This window comes from Canis aureus, chromosome 38, assembly GCF_053574225.1.
Source record: "Canis aureus isolate CA01 chromosome 38, VMU_Caureus_v.1.0, whole genome shotgun sequence".
Classification (NCBI taxonomy): domain Eukaryota; kingdom Metazoa; phylum Chordata; class Mammalia; order Carnivora; family Canidae; genus Canis; species Canis aureus.
In genome coordinates, this window is record NC_135648.1 from 22,045,102 (window position 1) to 22,065,532 (window position 20,431).

At 54.9% G+C, this 20,431-nt stretch overlaps 1 protein-coding gene, 2 long non-coding RNA genes and 1 pseudogene across 9 annotated transcripts in view; 1 reads left to right on the forward strand and 3 right to left on the reverse strand.

Annotated features, from left to right (window-relative positions):
* Positions 1–16,944, forward strand: BLACAT1 (BLACAT1 overlapping LEMD1 locus). Of its 5 annotated transcripts, none has more exons than XM_077886888.1 (5): positions 1–221; positions 5,208–6,360; positions 7,067–8,501; positions 10,318–14,808; positions 16,778–16,944. In XM_077886888.1, exon 4 carries the CDS (start codon positions 10,357–10,359, stop codon positions 10,456–10,458), a length of 102 nt encoding a protein of 33 aa, XP_077743014.1. In that variant the 5' UTR covers positions 1–221; positions 5,208–6,360; positions 7,067–8,501; positions 10,318–10,356; the 3' UTR covers positions 10,459–14,808; positions 16,778–16,944. The 5 variants fall into 5 exon arrangements, 4 of the variants coding, with proteins under 4 accessions (XP_077743014.1, XP_077743013.1, XP_077743015.1 ...); XM_077886887.1 differs by having other exon boundaries at positions 6–221; positions 7,067–9,086; XM_077886889.1 differs by lacking the exons at positions 5,208–6,360; positions 7,067–8,501 and having other exon boundaries at positions 9–221.
* Positions 6,246–10,264, reverse strand: LOC144307270 (uncharacterized). 2 transcript variants are annotated; one of them, XR_013374181.1, is made up of 3 exons: positions 9,953–10,264; positions 8,370–8,472; positions 6,246–7,450 (listed from the first exon to the last, which is right to left on the reverse strand). It is a non-coding gene; the product is annotated as an uncharacterized LOC144307270 (long non-coding RNA). The 2 variants fall into 2 exon arrangements; XR_013374180.1 differs by having other exon boundaries at positions 6,246–7,699.
* The window catches only part of LOC144307269 (uncharacterized), a 19,728-nt gene continuing 10,709 nt past the window's right edge, over positions 11,413–20,431 (reverse strand). Inside the window, exons 5-8 of one of the 2 annotated variants that reach the window (XR_013374178.1) lie at positions 14,914–15,214; positions 12,618–12,775; positions 12,394–12,516; positions 11,413–11,649 (exon numbers count right to left, since the gene is read on the reverse strand). This is a non-coding gene — a long non-coding RNA (uncharacterized LOC144307269). Of the gene's footprint in view, positions 11,650–12,393; positions 12,517–12,617; positions 15,215–20,431 lie in introns of both variants that reach the window. The other variant, XR_013374177.1, reaches the window with a different exon arrangement.
* Positions 17,639–18,689, reverse strand: LOC144307266 (adenylate kinase 2, mitochondrial pseudogene; annotated as a pseudogene).

The following is a 20,431-nucleotide window of genomic DNA, read 5'->3' on the forward strand; positions in this document are numbered from 1 at the left end:
TTGGTCCCGGCTTCCTTTCCCCGCCTCCTGGTGGCCCCGCCCCTCCCGCTGCTGGCGGAGCCCGGGCTGCCCCGACCACGGGACAGGGCGGGAAGGTGGCTGTCTCAGCTTCTCATTAGAGGCCCAGGAATGTGTGGAGTCATGAGGGACAATGAGAGCCAGCGACAGGAAGAATGGGGCCTCTGTCGGGGCAAGAGAACTTTCCCCCATCCTCAGCCCAGGTGAATGGGAGCACCTGAGGGCGGGAGGGGTGGGGAGGAGGCCACAGGTGGTAGGCATGGGGGAGCAGCAGAGCTCCCTGGAGCCGGCCACCATGGGAATGCTTAGCATCTGTCGGCTTTTCTCGGGAGAGCTCAGACCTCAAAGGTGACCGCCTCTCTCCCTGGGGACAGGGTCAGGGAAGCTATAGAGAGAACGTGCCAGTGGGCCGCCCTGGGCCCCAGCAGAGCTGCAGAAGATTCAGGGGTGAGCACAGAGGAGACAGGAATAGTGGGGCCCCAGCTTGAGGGTGAGTCCTGAGGGTCCCCACCAAGTGGTGAATTTTCACTAGAAAGCGGATGCTTAATATTGGAGGAAGCAGAGAAGGAGGCCAGGGGAGCTGACCTGCTTCTCCTTCTCCACATTCCAACGAGGTCTGGATGGGCCACCGCCTGAGACCTGACAGATGTTCTTTCCCCTCACCGCCCCTCACCCCACGTCTCTGGCCCCAGAAATACCTTGGAGACACATTGCCCTTTCTGGAGCTTACTTGGGGCTTGTCGGGTGGGCTGGGCTGGCCAGAGCTGAGGCTTTCATGTGCCCAGGGCCAGGAATCTGAGGGGATGGCCAGGTGAGGGTGGACTGGGCCAGATCTAGCTGCTGTGTGGATCTTCCAACTACATGGACAGGCAAGTGCAGGAGCGGAGGAGGTGGAGGGACACAGGGTGGGGGCCGCAGAGATGGGGAGGGGCAGCCAAGCAGGAGAGGGGGCCTCTAGGGAGCCGCCTCAGGTCTCCTGCCAAAAATTGAACCATAAAAAAGCTGGAGGGGAGCAGCAGGGGAAGGAAGGAGAGAAAGGAGATGGGGAGGCAGGGAGGGAGGAACAGCCCCTCCACACCAATAGCCCGGCAGGGGGACGTGAGTAATACATGGCTGGTTCAGAGGGAGTGAGATCAAAAGCGAGTAGATACAAGAGGTTTGTGCTTCACCGACCAGACAGCCAGAGGCTCAATGAGACCTTTGTTACCCAGGCCCAAGTCAGGGTTGAAGGAATACCTGACCTCCCCCGCCCGCCCGGCCCACCCCCACCCCTACCCCACTGGCCACCGGGCTGGGGGAGGGGCGGGCCAGGCCTTCTCAGTGAGTCCAGTTGAGTTGGGCACAGCTCAGGCCGGGCTGGTGGGCGGGAAGAGGGAGGAGGCCTGCCCTAGCTGGGCGTGGAGCTTCTGGGGTAAGTGGGGGAGTGAGTGGCTGCCTGGAAGGCAGGAAGTGGCTCTGCAGGAATTCTGAGGGAGACTTCCAGGGCGAGGGGGCCTGCCAGGTGAGCCATCCCTTGGACCCCAGCCCCTGGCCCCGGTGTCACTTGGGAGGGGACTGAGGGTATTCTGCTTGGAGTCCATGGGTTCTTTTACAGGTCCTGAGTCTGGGAGGTGGGGACCCATGGGAAGGAAGGCAAGAAGAACCAGAGGTTTCTGGGGTTGGGGCAAATGCCCAGAAGTTCATGTGGGAAGTTAAAGGATGTCCAGCAGTTTGGCTCCCAGGTTGGTTAAGATGTGTGTGTCTCTGTGTGTGTGTGTGTGCGCGCGCGTGTGCGCGCGTGCATGCCCTGTGGCTGCTGGAGTGTGGGAAGCCCAGTTAAAGGGGGTCAGTCCAGCCAGGGTCCTGAAGAGAACCAGTGAGCTTGTCCCCTGAGGTGACCGTGGCAGCTACTCCTTGGCAGATGGTCAGGGTCTTGCCTGGTCCTAAGGCCTCTTACTTTCCTGTTGGAGTCTGAATTCCCTGAGGTTTCCCTAAACATGGAGTTCCCTATCCTCGGAGGCTGATGCTTGCCCACAAGTGACCCATCACGGGAGAGGAGATGAGGAGATAGTCCTGTGTTTAGAACACATCTTTTCCAAGGTTTGAGACCTTGGTTCCTCCCTGTCTCCCCCAGCTCTTCTTGAGTCCTGGAGTTGCATGTGCCAACCACTGTGTCTTACGAGAGAGAGAGAGAGAGAGAGAGAGAGAGAGAGAGAGAGAGAGAACCAAGCACAGCATCACCCAGGGATGGGTCTGAAGCTAGCTGCCCTCAGCTGCTGGGGATTTCAAGCTCAGGCTCTCTTTTTTGCCTCCACCTGGGTCTGGAAACAAGCCCCACTTTCCTCTAAACCACATAAGAAGGAGTATAGCTGGTAGGCAGCCCAACTTGTCTGGGAATTGTGGGCCAGCCCCCAACCTTGGGGGTGCTCAAGCCACACGACACTTGTTCACTCCTCTAAAGAATAGAACCTCTGGTTCTTCCTTGCCTTCCATCCCACACTCAGGTCCTTCTCTCAGCCTTCCTTTACCCAGACCCTCCCTGGCCCTCTCTGTGTCGTGTGGCTGGACTCCGAAGGGTTAAGTGTAGTAAGGAGAGCATCTAATATGGGGCCAGCCCTGGGCGCTGGCAGCAGTGCCATTGAAAAGATCCGGCCTTGCTCTGTCCGGGAGGGGGTGGTTAAGGACGCAGAGCAGGGGGCTGGAGACTAATTATAGGAATTTGAGGAGGTCCTTTATGGCCAGGAAGCCACCCCTCCTCATACCCCGGAGTGCGGCCCATTGTGTGGGGGACTTTGTGGGGCCAGAACTGGAAACTCATTACTGGGAAGGCTTTCATGCTGGAGCCAGGGCAGGTGGTGGGGGATGGTGAGAGAATGTAACCTGGAGGCCCAGTACCTGGAGGGTGGAAGGGTGGGTGGGGAGGGTGGGTGGGAAAGGGGAGTGAGGACTCCCAGGCACCCCCAGCTCCCCACATCCTTTTGAGATTCCCACCGCTGGACCCCCTCAGCTCTGCTGTGGCCTATGGCTTTTCATTCCTATGTGATTGCTGTTTCTAATTCATGTAGGGCTAAAAGCCATGGGCTACAGTGAGGGGCGTGCTCCTTCTCCTGAGATCTGCACCTCCCTCCCCACAGGACCATGCTGGAAGCCAGGCACAAAGGGGGCACCAGGAGGGGTTTCCATTTGGGGATGGGGCGTGTGGGGGACCTGGTAACGGAGGGCCTGGGGCCAGGCTCTGTGACCTTGGCCAAGTCACTTCCCCTCTCTGGGCTTGGTCCCTCACTCTGAAATGAAGAGGCTGGACTGATGATTTCCAAGGGAGATTCCCTCTGAGAATGAAGACACATTCAGAGGGTGTTGAGGTCTGTAAGTCGGTGCCTCGCTGCACCCCCTTTTGCCAAGTTACTGAGGACTGGCAGGACTGAGCAGAGATTTGGGGGCTGGAGTCAGGGTCATGGGGTTACACAGCACTCAGGCCTTCACACAGTGTTCTCAGGACATCCCATGCTTCCCGGCCTCACTCACTCACTCTGTGGTCGGCTAGGAATCCACAGCCTTCTCTGCCTAGAGAGACCTCAGGGTCTCTGTCAGTGGCAGAAATGGGCATGCTCAGGCTGGCCACTTAGGGAGAGAGGGTTCAGCAGGGGGTAATGAGGACGGCATCTCTCCCTAGGGGCTGCAAGGTGGGCTAGGGAGGGGGCTTCCTAGCCCCCTGTCTGCTACCCTGTCCTCCCAGTCTGTGACTAGTATCCATTCTCCCTGCTTCCTGCTGCCTGCAACTGATCTTGCCTGACTCCCCATGCCCCTTCCTACTCTCACATTCCTGCCCTAGCCCTCAACCCCCATGCAAATCTGCCTAACTCCATCCTAGGCATCCTGGAATGTTCCAGCAGTTGGAAATAAGGCAGGGCAGTCTGGCTGGAGCAGTAGAGGAAGCAGCCTCCCCTTCCCTCCCTTTCCAGCCCCCAATCTGTCTAAGACAGACCACCACTAAAGAATCAGAGAGTACTGTATTTGGTATTGAGAATCAGAAGGCAAGTTACGTATAATGTCTGGGAGCTCTTAATCTCCCTGACCAACATCTATCTTGCTAGGTACCAGACAAGATTCTATCCATCTTACCTGTACTCATTTCATCCTGGAAACAAACCTAAGAAAAAAGTACTATTATTATCCCATTTTACTTTGGGAAGTCTGAGGCACAAGGGAGCTAAGGAACTGGCCCAAGTTTATACGGCTAGTAAGGGACAGAGCTGGGATTTGAACCTGGGCTCTCCCTACCCCACCATGCTGGATACGGAAGAAAGTTAACAAGCCAGCACATGGGAAAGCACTCTGGAAGATGGAAATTGCGGGATGCATATCCACAAACTGGCCCCATGGCCCAGCTCTAACCACCTTGCCCCTCACTGGTTTTCCTTTTCCAGCAAGAGCACAGGGGGAAAACATCAAAACAATAGAAGAAGCAAAGAAAGTGCAAGCCGTTGGGTTTTTGCTGGGACTGCTCCAGACACTTCCCCACTTGCTCTGGCTTGGGTGGTGCAAGGCACAGGGATGAGATCTGCTAGGCTTTGTCACTTTCCGTCTGGGTCCTCTTTTCCAGAGATCAGAGGTGGCTAGAACCTTCGCCCACCTTCCTCCTTGTCCAGCTGCCCCCAGCTCAGAACAAGCCTATCCTGTATTCCTTCCTCGGCTCAGTGGACATTCAGGCACCTAATTTACTCCCTTGGGCTCCCCGATCTGTTCTAATCGCCAAGTCAGGTTGGAGCGGCGCCCCCTTCCTGCTGCTGCAGCTGGGTCCCTAACAGGAATCCCAGTGCACAGTTTGCCTAGAAGTCCCCCATCCCCCCACCCCACACACACCCTGGAGCCTGGGAGGGGCCTGGACGAGGGGTGCAGATGACCAAGCCAGTTTCTGCCTCTATAAAGCTCCAGCAAGCCAAGGCTCTGAGGAGGGCTTGCTGGGTAGGTAGTCGGTTGAATGAATTGTGAACTGGGAGGAAAGAGCAGCGGGGGTAAAAGCAGCGAGTTGCCATAAACAGGAACCCAGAGCAAGCCCACCCTCGCTGGGCCCCGGGCCTAGGGCGCTTCTGGGGCTACCAGGTTGCAGCTTCTCTCGGGGCTTTGTCTCTTGGCCACTGCCAGTGTTGCAGGCCTGGAGGAGATATGTAATTATTTATTTCACATAATTGTTCAACTGAATTGAATAGGCAAGCTGGCCTCATGCCCTTGGTCTCTGGAGGATTCACGGATCAGAGGGCTGCGTCTATCCTGGTCCCTGCCTGCAGACGACTGAAACCTCAAAACTGTTCTGAACCTCCGTCTTTGTCACGGTCTGCAGAGATACCCAGCATCTGACCTCCCTTGAGAGAGCGGCCCCGTGTTTAACAACACAGAGTTTCAAGTGGATCTCTGGTTGTGTGTGTCCCATTTTTTAGTGGAAGTGGAGTTTCACTGCTAAAACTCTGCTCCTTTCAAATGCAAAGACTATTTAAAACAAAACAAAAAGCCCTTCCCATTGTTAGAAGGGGTTGGCACTAACGTTTGACCTCTGGAAGCCCTTCTGGCACCACCAGTCTGGACCACTGTGTTTGTTCCCAGCTCCTGCTGCATGTCAAGCTGACAACCCTAGTCACACTTAGGAGGACTCTTAGGATGGGCCAGCCTCAGCCAAGCGGTAGACCTCCTGGGAGGCCCCGGAGGTCAGGGTCTAATGACATCTCAAGACTGCTAGTGGTCTGACCTTGCAGTTCCTGTGGCCCCCAAGTCTCTCAGAACCTCTGGCCAATGCTTGTTTGTCCTCAGTAGTCTTGAAAGGTGGGAGGAGCTTCCTCTCTCTCTCTCTCTCTCTCTCTAGGTGGGCAAGCAAGAAATAAGCGGGGCTGGAAGCCATCAAAGGCAGAGAGGACCTTGGCTCCAGATCCCAAGGAGCTCAGTAAGCCAGAGGCTGGAAGTCAGTCTCAAGCAGGCCAAGAAGGAGTTAATCTCCAAGGAGAATGAGGGCTTCTCCCAGACTGGAGGCCGATGCCCAGCTTTGCTGCTGCCAACTCTGGGAAGAAGTCCTGGGATCTGTAGTTTGTGTCACCACCCACCTCTGGCCTGCCTGTTTATCAACACAGTCTTGGAGACTACAGTTCCCAGAAACCTGCAGAGGCCAGGCTTTGGGGGAAGGGGTGGGGTGTGAGGCTTGGTGGCAGCAGGAGGGAGAGGGAGGAGGTGGGGAGAGAAAACCCAATTCACCCCCTTCCTTTTTAATTCTTTCTCCTGGTGTGTCTGCTCCACCGCCCGAGCTAATCCCCCAAATCCGGTCTTCTAAGCCGCAGCTGCTTCCCTTCGCAGTGATGAATGGCTCGGGGAGGGAAGGTGAATTCATATTTTAATTACTGAGGCGCGGTGCTAAGGGGAGCTGGGGAGGGGGCGGAGGGCTCAGCATTGTTCTGGAGGCGTGAGGCTCCCCTCCTCACTGGGTCACTTCTCTTTTGCCCTTTACCTGGGGTGGGGGGGTGCAGAGTGAGGCTGGCGGTGGGGGGGTGGGGGGGACGCCTCCTTGGAAGCTACTCTGCTGCTTTGCGAGGTGAGGGGATGGGGGTGGGTGTGAGGGGAAATCTCCTTTTTTTTTTTGTTTGCTTGTCAAAGGATTCCGGGCATGTCCCAACACTTATGAATATCTCCCTACCCTTCCAAGCCCCCTACCGCCATCCACTTTGGTGGAGGACACTGCCAAAATTTGAGGCACCTAGGAGTTCGTGGTCCGCCAGCAGTGAAGCCCTGGCTGTCTCCTCTTAGTTTCTAGCCCTCTCTGAGACCCTCTTCCTCTTGATCCCACCATGTGTCCAAGCGGTCTCTAGCCCACTGCTCCCTTTTGGCTGGAGGTACTAGGGCTGGGGAACCCTTAGAGGGTACCTGGTATAGAGAGAAGATGCGGGGTGGAGGGCCAGGGGAAGGAGTCAACAGGGAGCCCAGGAACCCCCTGATGGTTGGGGATGATGAGCTGTGGGTTGGCAGCTCCTCTGCTTGGGCTCCCACAACGCTGGCCAAGCTGAGGATCCTTCTCGCCCCCATACCCTAGATCATCTCAGACCTGAGCTGGGCAAAGGCCAGAGAGGAGGATGGGGAAGAAATCTGGGCCACCAGCTTGCAGTCCCATGCAGCCAACTGTGAGCTAACAGAGGTTGGTCCAGTGGCCGCCTTCTTTCCCTTCCTATTCTGAGTTGATGGGGCTGATCTTTCCATCCCTTGGCCCCTTGGGGTAGAGGCACGAAAGCTGAGGGCAGAGGGTAAGTTTCCATCACCAACGCAGATTAAGTGGGGGGCCCCTCCAGGCGCTGGTCCACTTGCTGCATGGAAACCCTGACTCCGTCATTTCCAACATTCAAACACCTTCCTCCTCAAGTAGACCTAGCAAGAGGAGGACCTGACTCCCAGGGAGCCCCCGAGTTGGTGCTGGAACACTCTGCAAAGTATAAAGGGATAAAGGCAGGGTGAGCACAGCGTGGAGGAGCAGAGGCGTGGCTCTAGCCGAGGGGCATCCCAAGGCGGTGCAGAGGCATGCTGACGATGAGTGGGACCCAGCGAGGGCAGGAGGGACACGGAGATTGGGGGAGGGGGGGCTCTCTTCCAGGGCTCCTCACTTCAAGGGCTGGCCCAGGGACCTGCATCGCACACAGGGCCCAGACTGCTTCCAGGCCTGGGAGTCGTGCACCTAACAGTGAAGAAACCCGTGTCAGGCCCCACTAGGGAAGGGGGAGGACAACCAGAGCCCTTTATATGAAGACCTGAGCAGGATAACCAGACTCTCATGCCACCTCTGCCTGAGGAGAAAGGCTCCAGGAATCTCCCTGAGATGTCCGCTTCCAGGACAGCTCTCACGGGCCAGGTTGTAGGCTCTCTAGCCTAGCGTCAGTTCACTTCAACCCTCCTAAGTTGGATGTGCAGGTCCTGGTTCCTCCACTCTCTGCCCCCAAACACTCTACAGTGGGCAAAAAAGCCAGGATTTTCTCCTCTTTGCCAAAGGAGCTTGGGGAGGAACAGTCCCTTCACAGGTACACTTTGCTATTTTTTTTTTAGAACAAGCAGACATCAGAGGGGAGGTAGGGTGGCAAGGGAAGAGGATCTGTGCACCATGGGATCAGAGGACCCAGAGCTGCTCCTAGACCCAGGCTTGGGGTGGGAGGGGCATGGTCAGAGCCACTTGGCTGGCTTGTTTTAATTATGAATTCCTTCCGCAGATGAGCCTTGTCGTGCCTACCGATTTCTCCCCACAGTTCATTTTTCCTGTGATCATGGAAATGCTTTGTTGATAGTTCCCATGGTGTACATCCCCCGGCAGAGAAAGTGTATGTGTCACCATGACTGATTACAAGGAAACCCACCTGTTCTCCCGCCCTTCTTCCTCATCAGACAGGATCCCTGGTGCCCTTCCAGCCCCTTGGGTTTGGAGGCTACGTGTTAAACTTCGATTCACCTCTTGGTACGCTGAAATGAGGAAATGAAAGCCCAGAGAGGTACAGCCACTCCGCCAGGGTGACACAGCATGCCAGCGTCAAAGCCCAGAATAGAACCCAGGCCATCTAAGCCCCAGTTTAGATCCCCGTCTCTCTAGGTTTGTCACGGGAGGAATCCAGAGATAGCTGCTGTAGATAGATCTAGAAATATAGTAGTTGTGTCTCGGCTCTGTCTATATATATCCTGGAGATTGCTCTCCGCTCTCTATATATACGCCAGGAGAGTGGGTGTGTGGAGATGCCGCAAAGTGGGTGATTAAATAACCAGTCTACCTACCCATGCTGACTCAAGCTGGGCCTCCTGCCCACCCAGCTGGCCATTGGAAATGCATTGCACCTATTAATTACAGTCATCAGCTGTGTTTACCAGGACACTTGGAGGGTACAGGAGGGGAGGATCCTGACAGGACCCGGCTCCACTGTGGCTACTGTGCTGGGTGAGGGCCTGCCAGCCGGGCCCCCAGTCTGCCTGGAGAACCATGAAGCTTGTCCAAAAGAGCAAGGTTGGCCAGACCTGCAGAACTGTCCAGAGAGCCAGCACCTGGGCTTGGCCGGGTTCCTCAAATACAGTGGAACCGCTCGCAGGTGTGTTTGGCCTGGGGACCCAGGCCATCTGATGCAATCTCTCACCCAGGAGGCTAGGCCGGGGACATGCCTCACGCTTCCTTATTCCAGACTTCAGCGTTACCCCACACCTCCTTCCTCTGCATTTGGGCTGCCCTCGACCTTCTTTCTAGAGGGAGAAGTGATTCAAATTGGCCTAAGATGTGGGCCTGACCTCCAGGCAAGGTGCCCTCCTTGAGTCCAGCTGCTCTGCCCAAGCCGACCTGCATGTACGACCTGCATGTACGTGTGCTCCCTCCAGGGCAGGCCAGGGCAGAGGCAGGGCAGAGAAGTGAGCCAGAGGAATCCGCCAACTGCCCATTTCCCAAAGCCCCTCCCACCCTCAGCCGGCCTGCCCCAGCTATACCACAGGGGCCCCTGCCTCCAGGCACCCAGGGCCGCCATCAGCAAGAAGGGTGCTGGATGACACACCCAGCTGGGGCAAATCCAGCTTTAGCTTCTGTCTCAGACTTAGTTTTTTTCTCTGGCACAAAAATTATCTTTGCCCTCTACCTCCCAACCCCTTTGCCCAAGCATAGGTGCTCAATAAAATAGCCTGTTGGCTGAAAGAACTCTCTGTCTGTTCTCTGCATGAGGAGCACTGGGATTCACGTGGCTCTGAGCAGTCAAAGTCCACTCTGTTCTCTATAGATTCCCATAAGGGTCTCAGGCAAACTGGGCCTGCTAGGGAAGTGGGGGGGGGGGCCACGACCCAGTTCTAGAGGTCAAGGTCAAGGCTGTGTCGGATGCAGGCCCACAAAGCCCTGCATTGGGGTCATTGGACTGTGTGACCTAAAGGGGTGGATAGAAACCCCCACCTCTAGCCCGCGTAGGGTGGCAGAGCTTACTGTGAGACAGCTTGCTTCCTGGTCCCCAGCCACAGGTGCACAGTGGTGAGCTGAGGTGGAGGGGGCAGGAGGGGAACAAAGGCAAGAAGCTGTGGCTTTGTCGTGCCTATCCTGGACTCACCCAGGCTCCAGTTTGAGGGATGACATCAGCTCTACAGAGATCAGGAAACAGTGAGCTCTCACAGAGGCTGTTGTGTGAGGACCCCCCCCCCCCCCCCCAGCCTGTGTGAGAGGTTTGGCAGGGCCTGGGCAACCTCAGGGAGTGACGGTGACTGGGCAGCCCCCGAGGGCTCTGGGAATGTTAACCCCAGCTTCTCTCTCCTGCCTTCCCCCTGCCCCTCTGCCTCCCCCGCCTCTCCCTGCAGATCTTCTCTGGTGAGCGTCCCCCCAGCCTGGCCTAGGGCATGCCCCAGTTCACTTTCGCCTGCTTCTGTGGCCTCCACGGCTTCTGCAAGATGAAGAGGAAGAAGGACGAAGTTCACAGAGAGCGGGAAACGGCAGTGTGAGCAGGACCAGGGCCCTTTCTCGGCCGCCAGCAGGTTCCAGGCCTGAGGGCACCCACTTCTGGCAGGACCTGCCCGGCCCTCCAGAGACCAAGAAGCCCTGCAGCGGCCTCAGGAGACAAACTTCTTTCCTGCCCTGAGGGCTCCGGGCACCCTGCTCAGGGGAACTCCCCGCCTCCAAGGGATGTGCCGCCTTGAGCAGGGAGCATTGCTCTGGGACAGGAAACTGGCTACGCAGCCAGAGGACCCGCCAGCCACCCTGGTCCCCGGGGACATCTCGGGCAGCCTGGACAGGGTGGAAGTGTAAGACGAGCCTCCTCCAAACCCAGGATGGAGTCTTTCCTGGGACCCCAGGGCCTGAGGCAGGAGCCTCTACAGAGCAGCATCCCCAAGAGGGGAGTCCTTTCCTGTCCCCTCCCCGCATTCTCCTGGTCCAGGTGCAGCCAGGCCCCAGGTGGGCAGCCTGGTCATGAGTCAGACGGCAGAGTGGGGACAGTGAGGGACAGGCGATGTCCTTGTGGCAGGAGGCCAGCCATGAGTCCCCTCGGCACCTCCGCTCTTCCCTGCACACCAGTAGGCAGCTTTCCCTCCAGCCCTGGCCCCGTGGACCCTCTCCCACCATACCTCCTTGTGGCAGCCAGATATGGGGGCCTGTTTCCCAGGCCCTGACTCCCCTTCTCAGGAACTGCCTTCCCGGGCCAGACTGTGCGACCCCCCTCCTGGACTAGACCGACTAGACTGTGTCCTCCCTCTATTCTCCTGTCTTCCTGCTTCACCCACCTGCCTTTTCTTTCTCTTCTCAGAACCCATAGAGAGGGAAAGGCTTGCATGTTGTGCCTTTAGGAGACACTGGGCAGAAGGGGCCCTCTAGGACTTGCCTTGACTGTTCCCCTAATCTTCTTGCCCCCCCGCCCCCCCCCCCCCCCCCCCGGTCTTCCAGGGTCAGTCTCAGCCCCTCTCTCAGCCTATTTCCAGCTGGTAGGAAGCAAACAAAAACACATTTCCTTCCTTCTTCCCTCCTCCCATTTGCTATAACATACCTTCTGCCACTGTGCCTGAACCTCTCAGGAGCTAGAGGGTCCCACGGACAGCAAGGCCAGTGGCAGAGACACTTCAGGCGGATTCTGTAGCTTTAGCAAGTCTGCCGTCTACATCACTACAGAGCAAGTCAGCCCAGGAACGAAGTCAGATCCCCTGCAACACCCAGGGCCAGAATAACCTTTCTGATAGTTAACAGGTGGCCTGGGTAGAGGAGATGAGGGTCCCTGGACAGAAGGAGGGGCTGTGTGCCCCCTTTCCTTGGAATGTGCCTCTCTGGGCAGTCGGGAGGGCAGAAGATGGCCTCTGCTGGTTCATCCAGAGCCAGGGAGAGGCAAAGGCACATTCCATCCTGGCAACCTTTGCCTGCCCAGTTCATGCCCCGTGCTCAGGGACATTTCCTGAGCTTTCGGCAGGTTTGGTGGGATCCAGGTCCTATTTGTGAAGCCAGAGTGCAGCTTATAATTTCTTTCCTCCCGTCCTGCAACCCCCCTCCTTTGCCCCTACCACCCAGCCCCAGCCTTGTACACAATCTGTTATCTCCTTTTATATCCAAAGAATTATAAACAGAAGTCTTTCCCTCGAGGAAACAGCAATAAAGGCCGGTGGGGTCACAAGGGATGACCGCTTAGACAGTAGCAGCCTTGGATGAGGCTCAGAGATGCGCAGAAACACTTTCAAGGGTACCTTGATCCCGCGCAGGAGAGCCGGCCTGGAGGGCATGTGTGTCCCTAGCGGTTCCCTGCGAGGCTGCAGCCCCAGAAAAGTTACTCTTGCAGTGGAGGATGAAATTGCATCCCCCGGAGCCTCAGAGGTGTTGGGTGTTAGGTCCTGACCACAGAGGCTTACCCAGAGGAAAGGTCAGGAGGGGTGGTAAAGGAGAGTTTTGCCCCTGCGCACCTCTCAGGCCTTGGCAGGAATTTCAGCTGCAAGGGTTTGGCACTGAGCCTGTTCAGAGAGCTTCTTGCCCGGAGGAGAGAACTCCTTTGGCTCCAAAGGGATACTGGATCTCTGGAGCCCCTGCTGTGGGGACACGGGAGAGGTCCCAAGGTCAAGGCATCTCGGAGCGGAGGCCCAGCTACGCCTGTAGACAGCGGCCGTGGCCCCCAAGCCAGTGGCCCCACCTTCATCAGGGTGAAGGGGGGGGCCGTGCTGATGGGTGGGCGTAGGCCAGACACGGCCCACGTTCTCTGTCCCTCCGCTTCCTCCTCAGGGAAATGCTGACTTTGCTCCTCTCAGAAGCTCGAGAACCAGTCTGGAGACCTGTGCCCCCCTTCGGCCCCTAGGAGAGCCCAGAGGAGAGGTTTCATTCAAAAAGGCAGAAGCAGCCCCAGTGTCCAGCCCACGCCCCCCCGGCCGCTGACTTGTAGTCCAGGCTTCTCTTCCTTCTGTTCTTTTTTTGAGGGAGAGAGGTCTGGCCACTTCATTTCCTACCCGGCCCTGAGGCGCCCTCGCAGAGGACAGCTTGGACCATTTTGCCCTGCCTGTTTCTAGTTCCCTCCACTCTGGGATTTTCTCCCAAACTCCCCCTTGAGGAAGGGGCTGGGAGCCCCCAGGGGAGGCACAAGTAGATGACTCTGGGAGGGGGCGGGCCGCTGGGTGGCACTGAGTCCTTGTGCCAGAGGCCAGAAGAGGCCAGTCCTTGGGCCAGAGGCCTCGAAGCTGTGGGAGGCCCCGCGCATGCTGCAGGTCACTGAGTGAGGGGATCAAGAAATGTGAGGGGGGCTTGAGGTTCTTGTGCCTCAAATACTGTCTGAGGGCCTGGCCCTCAGGACACCGCCGGCTTCTTGTCTCAGGGCCAAGTCTTTTTTTTTTTTTTTTTAATGTCCTTTCCTTCTCCATTCCCAGGGAAGGGCTTTCTGGATGTTGCGTGTGAGTTGATAGAAATATATAGGAAGATCGTTATTTTTGAAAAAAATAAAAAGAGCAATAATTTAACTGAAATATCGTGAGGCAGCACAGCAAGATGCAAAGCGCACTGAGCTGGGAGCCAGATCTCCTGGGTCCTAGCCCTGATCAGACACTGATGACGGTGTGACCTCAAGTTAATATCATCACATCTTACTTCTGGGACTCAGTCTCTTCCCTGATAATGTCCTCTAAGAACCCCCCTCCAGACGCCAGCGCTCTGCGCCCCTGGGAAGTTGAGCCTCAGTGGGGCTCAAGGCCGAAGAAGCAGAGGGGAGGGCAGATGGCAGCAATAATGGTAGATCTAAGAAGGGGTGGGGGCAATGAGATGGAAAGCCAAGGCTCCCAGACCTTCTGCTGGAATCCTGCCTCAGTGCTCTGTGCAGTTCTGCTTCTCCTGCTTCCTATAGCCAGGGACCAGAGAGGCCGCCACAGGTGCCACTGTGCGCTCTCTCTCTCTCTCTCTCTCTCTCTCTCTCTCTCTCATACACACACACACACACACCACCCCCTGGTGTGCAGATGGGATCTCAGAGCACCAGGTCCCAGCCCCGGTTCTGTAACCCAGGAGCGTTCCTTGGGCCAGCAGTTGCCAAGCCCACCTCATTCCCGGTGGTCACAGGGACATGCCTCGAGCTGCCAGCTGCCCTTGTCTCCTGCGTGAACATGCGTTGCACCCAGTGGTTTGGGATGTGCCATCTCTGGATGGAGAACTGCAGCCCGCAGGGCCCCAGGCTCTGGCACGGCTGCCTCCCGACCTCAGCAACTTGCTTCCTCTCTCCCAGACTCTATAGAAGGTGGTGACAAGACCCATTTCCTCCCTACCTCACAGGAACATGTTATAAGGGGACTTCATATCAGACGTGCTGAGACGTGGCTTGTACTTTTCGAGACAAATACTTGGTTTACAACTGTGAAGAGGGGCTTTCACCATAGAAGGAACTCTCACTGCTGCATTTGGTGGGCTCCTCTAGGCTGGTGCAGAAAGCCTGGTGTTCACCCCGAAGGTGGCCGCCCTGCCCAACAGGTGATGGGGCTGACAACACCAGCAGAGCCAAGAACCGGAATCTGTTCCCACAGAATGAACACTTCATCCCTCTGGCACAAAAGCAAGAGCATGAGGTAGCTCTCACCATCGTCCCCCCTGTTCCTAACGCAAACAGGCAAACAGCATCGTAAGCCTCTGTGGCTAAACAATGTAGGTGCAGGGAGACTGGCGGTCCCCGTGAATCCTCTTTCCCCCACGCCACACCCCCAAGTCAGTGCCAACTGCACTGGGCTGTTGTGGCCAGTCCAGCCTGGACTCCTGTAACTTCCCATGGGATCAGAGCCACACATGACAAAGAGGAAACAGCAACCGTGGCTATCCACAGGGGACCCAGGAAGTCAGGACCATCCAGCAGGAGGGTGAGTTTGGGGAGCTCCCCAGGGCATCCCTGGAGAAACTTGTTATACCGAGGAAGGAAATCCAAAAGCCCAAAACCCCCCAAAACTGGGCACCCCGGCTCCGACCAGAACTAGAGGCTCTGAAGTGCAAAGGTTTCCTTGTGGGCTACTGGTCTGTCTCCCTGTCCTTCCGTCCTCACTCAGCTCGTTGTGTGTTCCAGGGGAGAGGAGAGGCAGCAGAAAGGCTGCAGGGGGAGATGGCAGGACCCAGCCAGATCCTCAGGACTCTCCCAGCCTTCGTTGCTATGGCAACACTGCTATTTTTATCTCGTTGTTCATGATGCTCAAAGCTCTGACTTTCTCAGTTCCAGAGAGGCCAGGCGGGCTTCTGCCCTCATCCTTCAATGCAGCACCTTCTCCCAGAGGCCTGAGAAGGAAAAAGAGTTATGGAGGGAAGGGGGAACCCACCGGGTCTTGCCTCAACTAGAGGAACTGCCTGGCGGTGGTTCGCCTCTGCACTTTCGAGGCTTTGGTTTTTCAAGCTGGCTTAGGTGCTCCGTTTCATATTTCCAAGGAGATCAAAACTCCCCATGGTCTCCCAGAGAGGCCACTCCAGAGAAGAAAAAGGAAGAGCTGCCACTCTAGATGAGTTTTTCCCCACACAGCTATGACACTGGTGGTGGTTGGGGGGATGGGGAAGCTGCAGCTCCTCTTGGGAAAATCAGACCTCATTCTGAAGAAAGTCCTATTGGTACAAGTCAACCCCTGGCCCCTTGAAAGAGGGTGGAGGGCTAGGTTTGATTAGTGAGCAATCAGATACACCTAACATCCCTGGAAAACGTAAACCAATGCCTCCCTTTCCTCTATTCTCCACCAAAGAACCAGAGTGATTGGGCTGCATGTCTTCATCCAGTCTTGATGCCCAAAGCAAGTTAGCATACACCCTCCAGGCTGGAAAGTAGACCCCTGAGTTCCTCTTCTTCCCACCCAGCCGTCCACCCCCCCACACCCCCACCCCCGACCTCCCGCCACCTCCATACAGACGCATTGCTCTCCAGGGGCTTGAGGTCTTAACTTTTGACAATGCCCTTGAAGTCAAGGTTTAAGGAAAGGATTTCTTAGAGCCAATTATACTCTGTCCCTTTTCCCTAGCCCAGCCTCTGGTCCTCTTCCGATATCCCCACTTGCACCGCAGTGGTACCCTGAGAGTCAATGGTGCTAACGTTTCCCACCTACATGCTCTGATGATGAGATTTGCACCTAGGAGCTGGGGTGGTTGGGTTGGGGGGAGCATTTCATGCACATCCTCAAGACTATGACCCTGGAGAGACGGGTCCATGTCTTAACCCAGCCAAGCAGCAATCATACCGTGTTAGATTCCTGCAGTGAGGTTCTACCTCAGCTGAACTGACTCGTGGATGGCTAAGTTTTCTAGGGTGGCTGGGATGCATTTACTAAGCCTCTAATTGGTTTCATTTTGGCTCAAGTTGCACAGTTTCCCGAATCTATGCACCTGGAGTAAGCACTTTTCTGGTTGCCTCTGAAAAGCATGCCGGCAAACTCTGCTCTGTTAATTGCTGTAATAAACAGACTTTATTATATCCCTTTGCAGTAAATGAATTATGCTGTCAGGGTAGATGGGGCATCCGTGTTTATTTCGCACTGTGATATGCTCCAGCAGCAGAAGCTAAACATTTATTTCTACCAACTCTGCTGGGGAGACGAGGGGGAATGGAAACCGGGAGGAAGTCGGGAGTGAGGTGAGGTGATAGGGCTTAGAAGGAGGCTCTGGGAGGCACACTGAGCTCCTAGAGTATGAGCTTCTCTTGTGCTACCTATACATTGAGGGAAGGCAGGCCTCTTGCCTTCTGCAATCCCAGAGAAATAGTAGGATCAAGCTGGCTGGAGGAGGTGGGCTGGGGAACTGGGAAGGTGCTTTAGGATTATAATATGACCCCATAGACTGAAAAGTGCTTTTTATTTTTTACAGAAAGAATAAAGACCTTTAAGTCGGGCTTCTCAGGACTATTGACAGAACAAATGGGAATTTTCAGGCTTACAAGGAGAGCAAGATGCTACAAGACAGCATAATATTAAGAATAAGAAATATTACATAGTATGTGAATTACATATCAATAAAAGTATTTTTTGAAAGAATTCTTTGGGGTGCCTGCTGGCTTCGTCGGTAGACCATGAGACTCTTTTTTTTTTTTTTTTTTTTTTTACAAATTTTTAACATACTTTATTGATTTAGGGGCCAAACAAGGCAGCATTTGGTCGGTTAAGAAAGGCACCTCATTGAAAATAATACATCACAGTGCTGACAAGTGATCCCACTCACAGGATTTGAGGATGGAAAGGACAATCTTTGGATGATGTTGCTTAGGACACTTGCTCTTACTAACAAGGGTCCCTTCCCACATCGTGGATGGAAGATGGCAAGAGCGCAGGGATGCTGAGTGGCTGCTGAGAACTGACCCATGAGAACAGGTGGACCAGTACATAATGGTGCATCATTAAGGAGGGAAACCAGCCCCACTTTCCCCACAACTCGAGGAAATTTAATTAGCTGAGCCACTGCCTCCATGAATACGCCCCTCCCCCTCCAATTTCTTTCCAATGTGGAGACAATCTTTTGATCTCATGGTGCAGGGAACTAGGGCCAGGAGTTGAACTCTCCCTGTTCCAAGCTTTAAGAAGGTCAGGACAACAGTTTGATTTCCTGCATTTTTAGGCTGGCAATCCATGAGGCTCTGAGATAAAAACTGAGGTCTTAGGGCATTTGGCTTTAAAAAATATTGTCACCAATCCACAGTAAATGAAACGTGGATCCTTTAGAAACAATACTACACCTCCTTATTTCTATTTACAGCCTCTAATCAGTTTTTTTTTTAATTAATTTCCCCCTTCCTCTGTACTTTTTCAGACTCCTCTATTATGTATAAAAGAGATGGCCTCACTACCACATTGCTGTTCTTTGTTACTCCTTTTGGATCCTCACCACTCCTCCCTCTCCATCCTCACCGTGACCACCCCTCCTCTCTGCCCAGCACCTAAGAGCAGGGATCACGCCGCGGGGTGATGAGCAGTGGTGAGGTCTCGCCTGGCCTTCTGTTACTAGGATGTGGCTTTGGAGAAGGCTGCTAGGATGCTGGCAAACACGACGTCGGGGGTCTGGGTGGCGTCAATGACAGAGTGGATCCCTCGTTTCCTGTAGTAGTCCACCAGTGGGGTGGTCTGAGTGTGGTAGGCCTCCAGGCGGATTTTTTAAGGCCTTCTCATTATCATCTGACCGTCGGACCAAGGGCTCCCCAGTGATATCATCTTTCATGGGTTCCTTTGGAGGATTGAACTCCTCATGGTAGGAACGGCCACTCAGAGGGTGAATCAGCCTTCCTGTGATTCTTTGGATCAGCAGAGAGTCTGGGATGCTGAATTCAATCACAGAGTCAAGCTTCTCTTTCCTCTTCTCCATGAGGTCATCAAGCATTTCTGCCTGCCTCACAGTCCGAGGGAAGCCATCTAGAAGAAAACCATTCTTGCATTGAGGGGTCTCCAAATTCTTCTCAATGAGCTCCACTACCATTTCATCACTCACCAATTTCCCAGCATCCATAGTGGCCTTCAGCTTTTTCCCCAGTTCTGAGCCAGAAGCCACCATGGCCCTCAGCATGTCCCCCGTAGCCAAATGGCAGACACAGAAGTTTTCAGCCAATTTGGGTGCCTGGGTACCCTTGCCCGCCCCGGGAGGCCCCAGCAGCACAGCCCGGATGCCTTTAGGACTCTCTGGGGCCGGTTCGGCTGCGGGGACGTTGGGAGCCATGGCCACCAAGCCTCTCGCCGCTCAACCCGCCAGCGCACACACACACCTCGCAGGTCCAGCGCTTAGACCATGAGACTCTTAATCTCAGGGTTGTGAGTTGGAGCCTCACGTTGGGTGTAGGGATTCCTTGAACATAAAATCTTAAAAAAAAAAAAAAAAAAAAAGAATTCTTGTACCATGACTCTACTTTGATCGGAGGGACAGAGATTGGCTCAGGGAGCTAGAGCCATAATGTCTAAACCCAAAGCCAGCATCCCGTAGGCATGGAGAACGGTTTTGGGCAGGATGAAGCTAATCTATAGTTGAGAGCAGTAGATTTACTGCTCTTGAAAGGGGTGGCTGCCCCTTCTCCTGGTTCGCCACCATGCTGCCTAGCACAGAAGCACTCAATAAGTGTTTTTAAATGGTCTGAGGCAGGGCTCCTGGGTGACTCAGTCAGTTAAGGTCTGCCTTTGGCTCAGGTCATGATCCCGGGGTCCAGGGGTCCTGGGGTCCAAGGATCCTGTGATCAAGCCCCACATCAGGCTACCCACTCCACAAGGAGTCTGCTTCTCCCTCCCCTCTCTGCCCCTCCCCCAGCTCATGCTCTCTCTTTCTCTCAAATAAATAAATAAAAATCTAAAAAAAAAAAAAAGAAAAGAAAGAAAGAAATGGTCTGGGGCAGGTAAGTGCCCCATACCCTCTAGTCTTCAGGAATCAGCAGGACACCTGCCCCTAACCCTCCTGCTATCGGCATCGTCCTTACTTTCTTGTGTGGGGAAAGTGCACTGTACTGCTGTCAACTCAAGCCTTCCAATCAAGATCGAGTCCTGACTCTGTGCAAAGTCCTCTGGGAGGAGCTGCAGGAGAAACAAGGAAACAAGACATTGCTCTGCCCCTTGAGGAATTCACAATTTAATAAAAGGCAACATGCCAAGGCTTGAAGGACGCAGGATGCGTTAGGTCGAATATATAGCAAAGTGCCTTAAGGCCGCAGGGGTCTGAGACCGCAGAACTGTTTGGAAGGTGGAGAGGGATCAGGGAAGACTTCACAGAGGAGGTGAATTTCCAGCTGAGCCTTGAAGGATGAAGAGGAAAGAACCTTCAAAGCATGGATCCTGAGGGCCCCTCTCTCCTTGCCAACACCTACAGACATCTGCCTGTGGTCATATGTACAGACACAGCCAGCCTTGACCTTGCAAGCAGATGCCGTACATGGCTTCTTCTGTTGCAGTTAGGCCCTATTGCTCCCAAATTGCTCTCCTCTCCAAGAGTCTGATACCTGAAATTTCATTAGTGCTTCCTCTCTTTTGCGTTAAGCTTTGATCTCCTTGGATTTGTAATCCAGGAAGGAGGCACACTCTGACCAGTTGTCAGGCATTTGCTCTACAGCATCAGTGACTACAGCAGATGCCCTCCTGAGACAGGTTTCTTGTTTGTTTTTGTAATGAAGATTTTATTTATTTATTCATGAGAGACACACAGAGAGAGGCAGAGACGCAGGCAGAGGGAGATGCTAGCTCCCCAAGGAGAGCCCCATGCAGGACTCAATCCTGGGACTCATGCCCTGAGCCAAAGGCAGATGCTCAACCGCCTGAGCCATCCAGGTGTCTCTGAGGCAGGTTTCATTAGGATTGGGGGAAAATGCATAATAGCACCAATGGGCAACTGGCTGGGGATGACCTGGTGGGAAAAAGGGGACAAAGAAAAGTGTAGCTGGGCAGTCTGACAAGGAACTACCTCTATCTCACAGCTCTGCCCAGCCAGGCTAAGCATGCCTGTGCCTGCTTCTACTCCTTTATTCTCCAGACTTCCTCCCTCCTCTTCCCTTCCCCTTCTTTC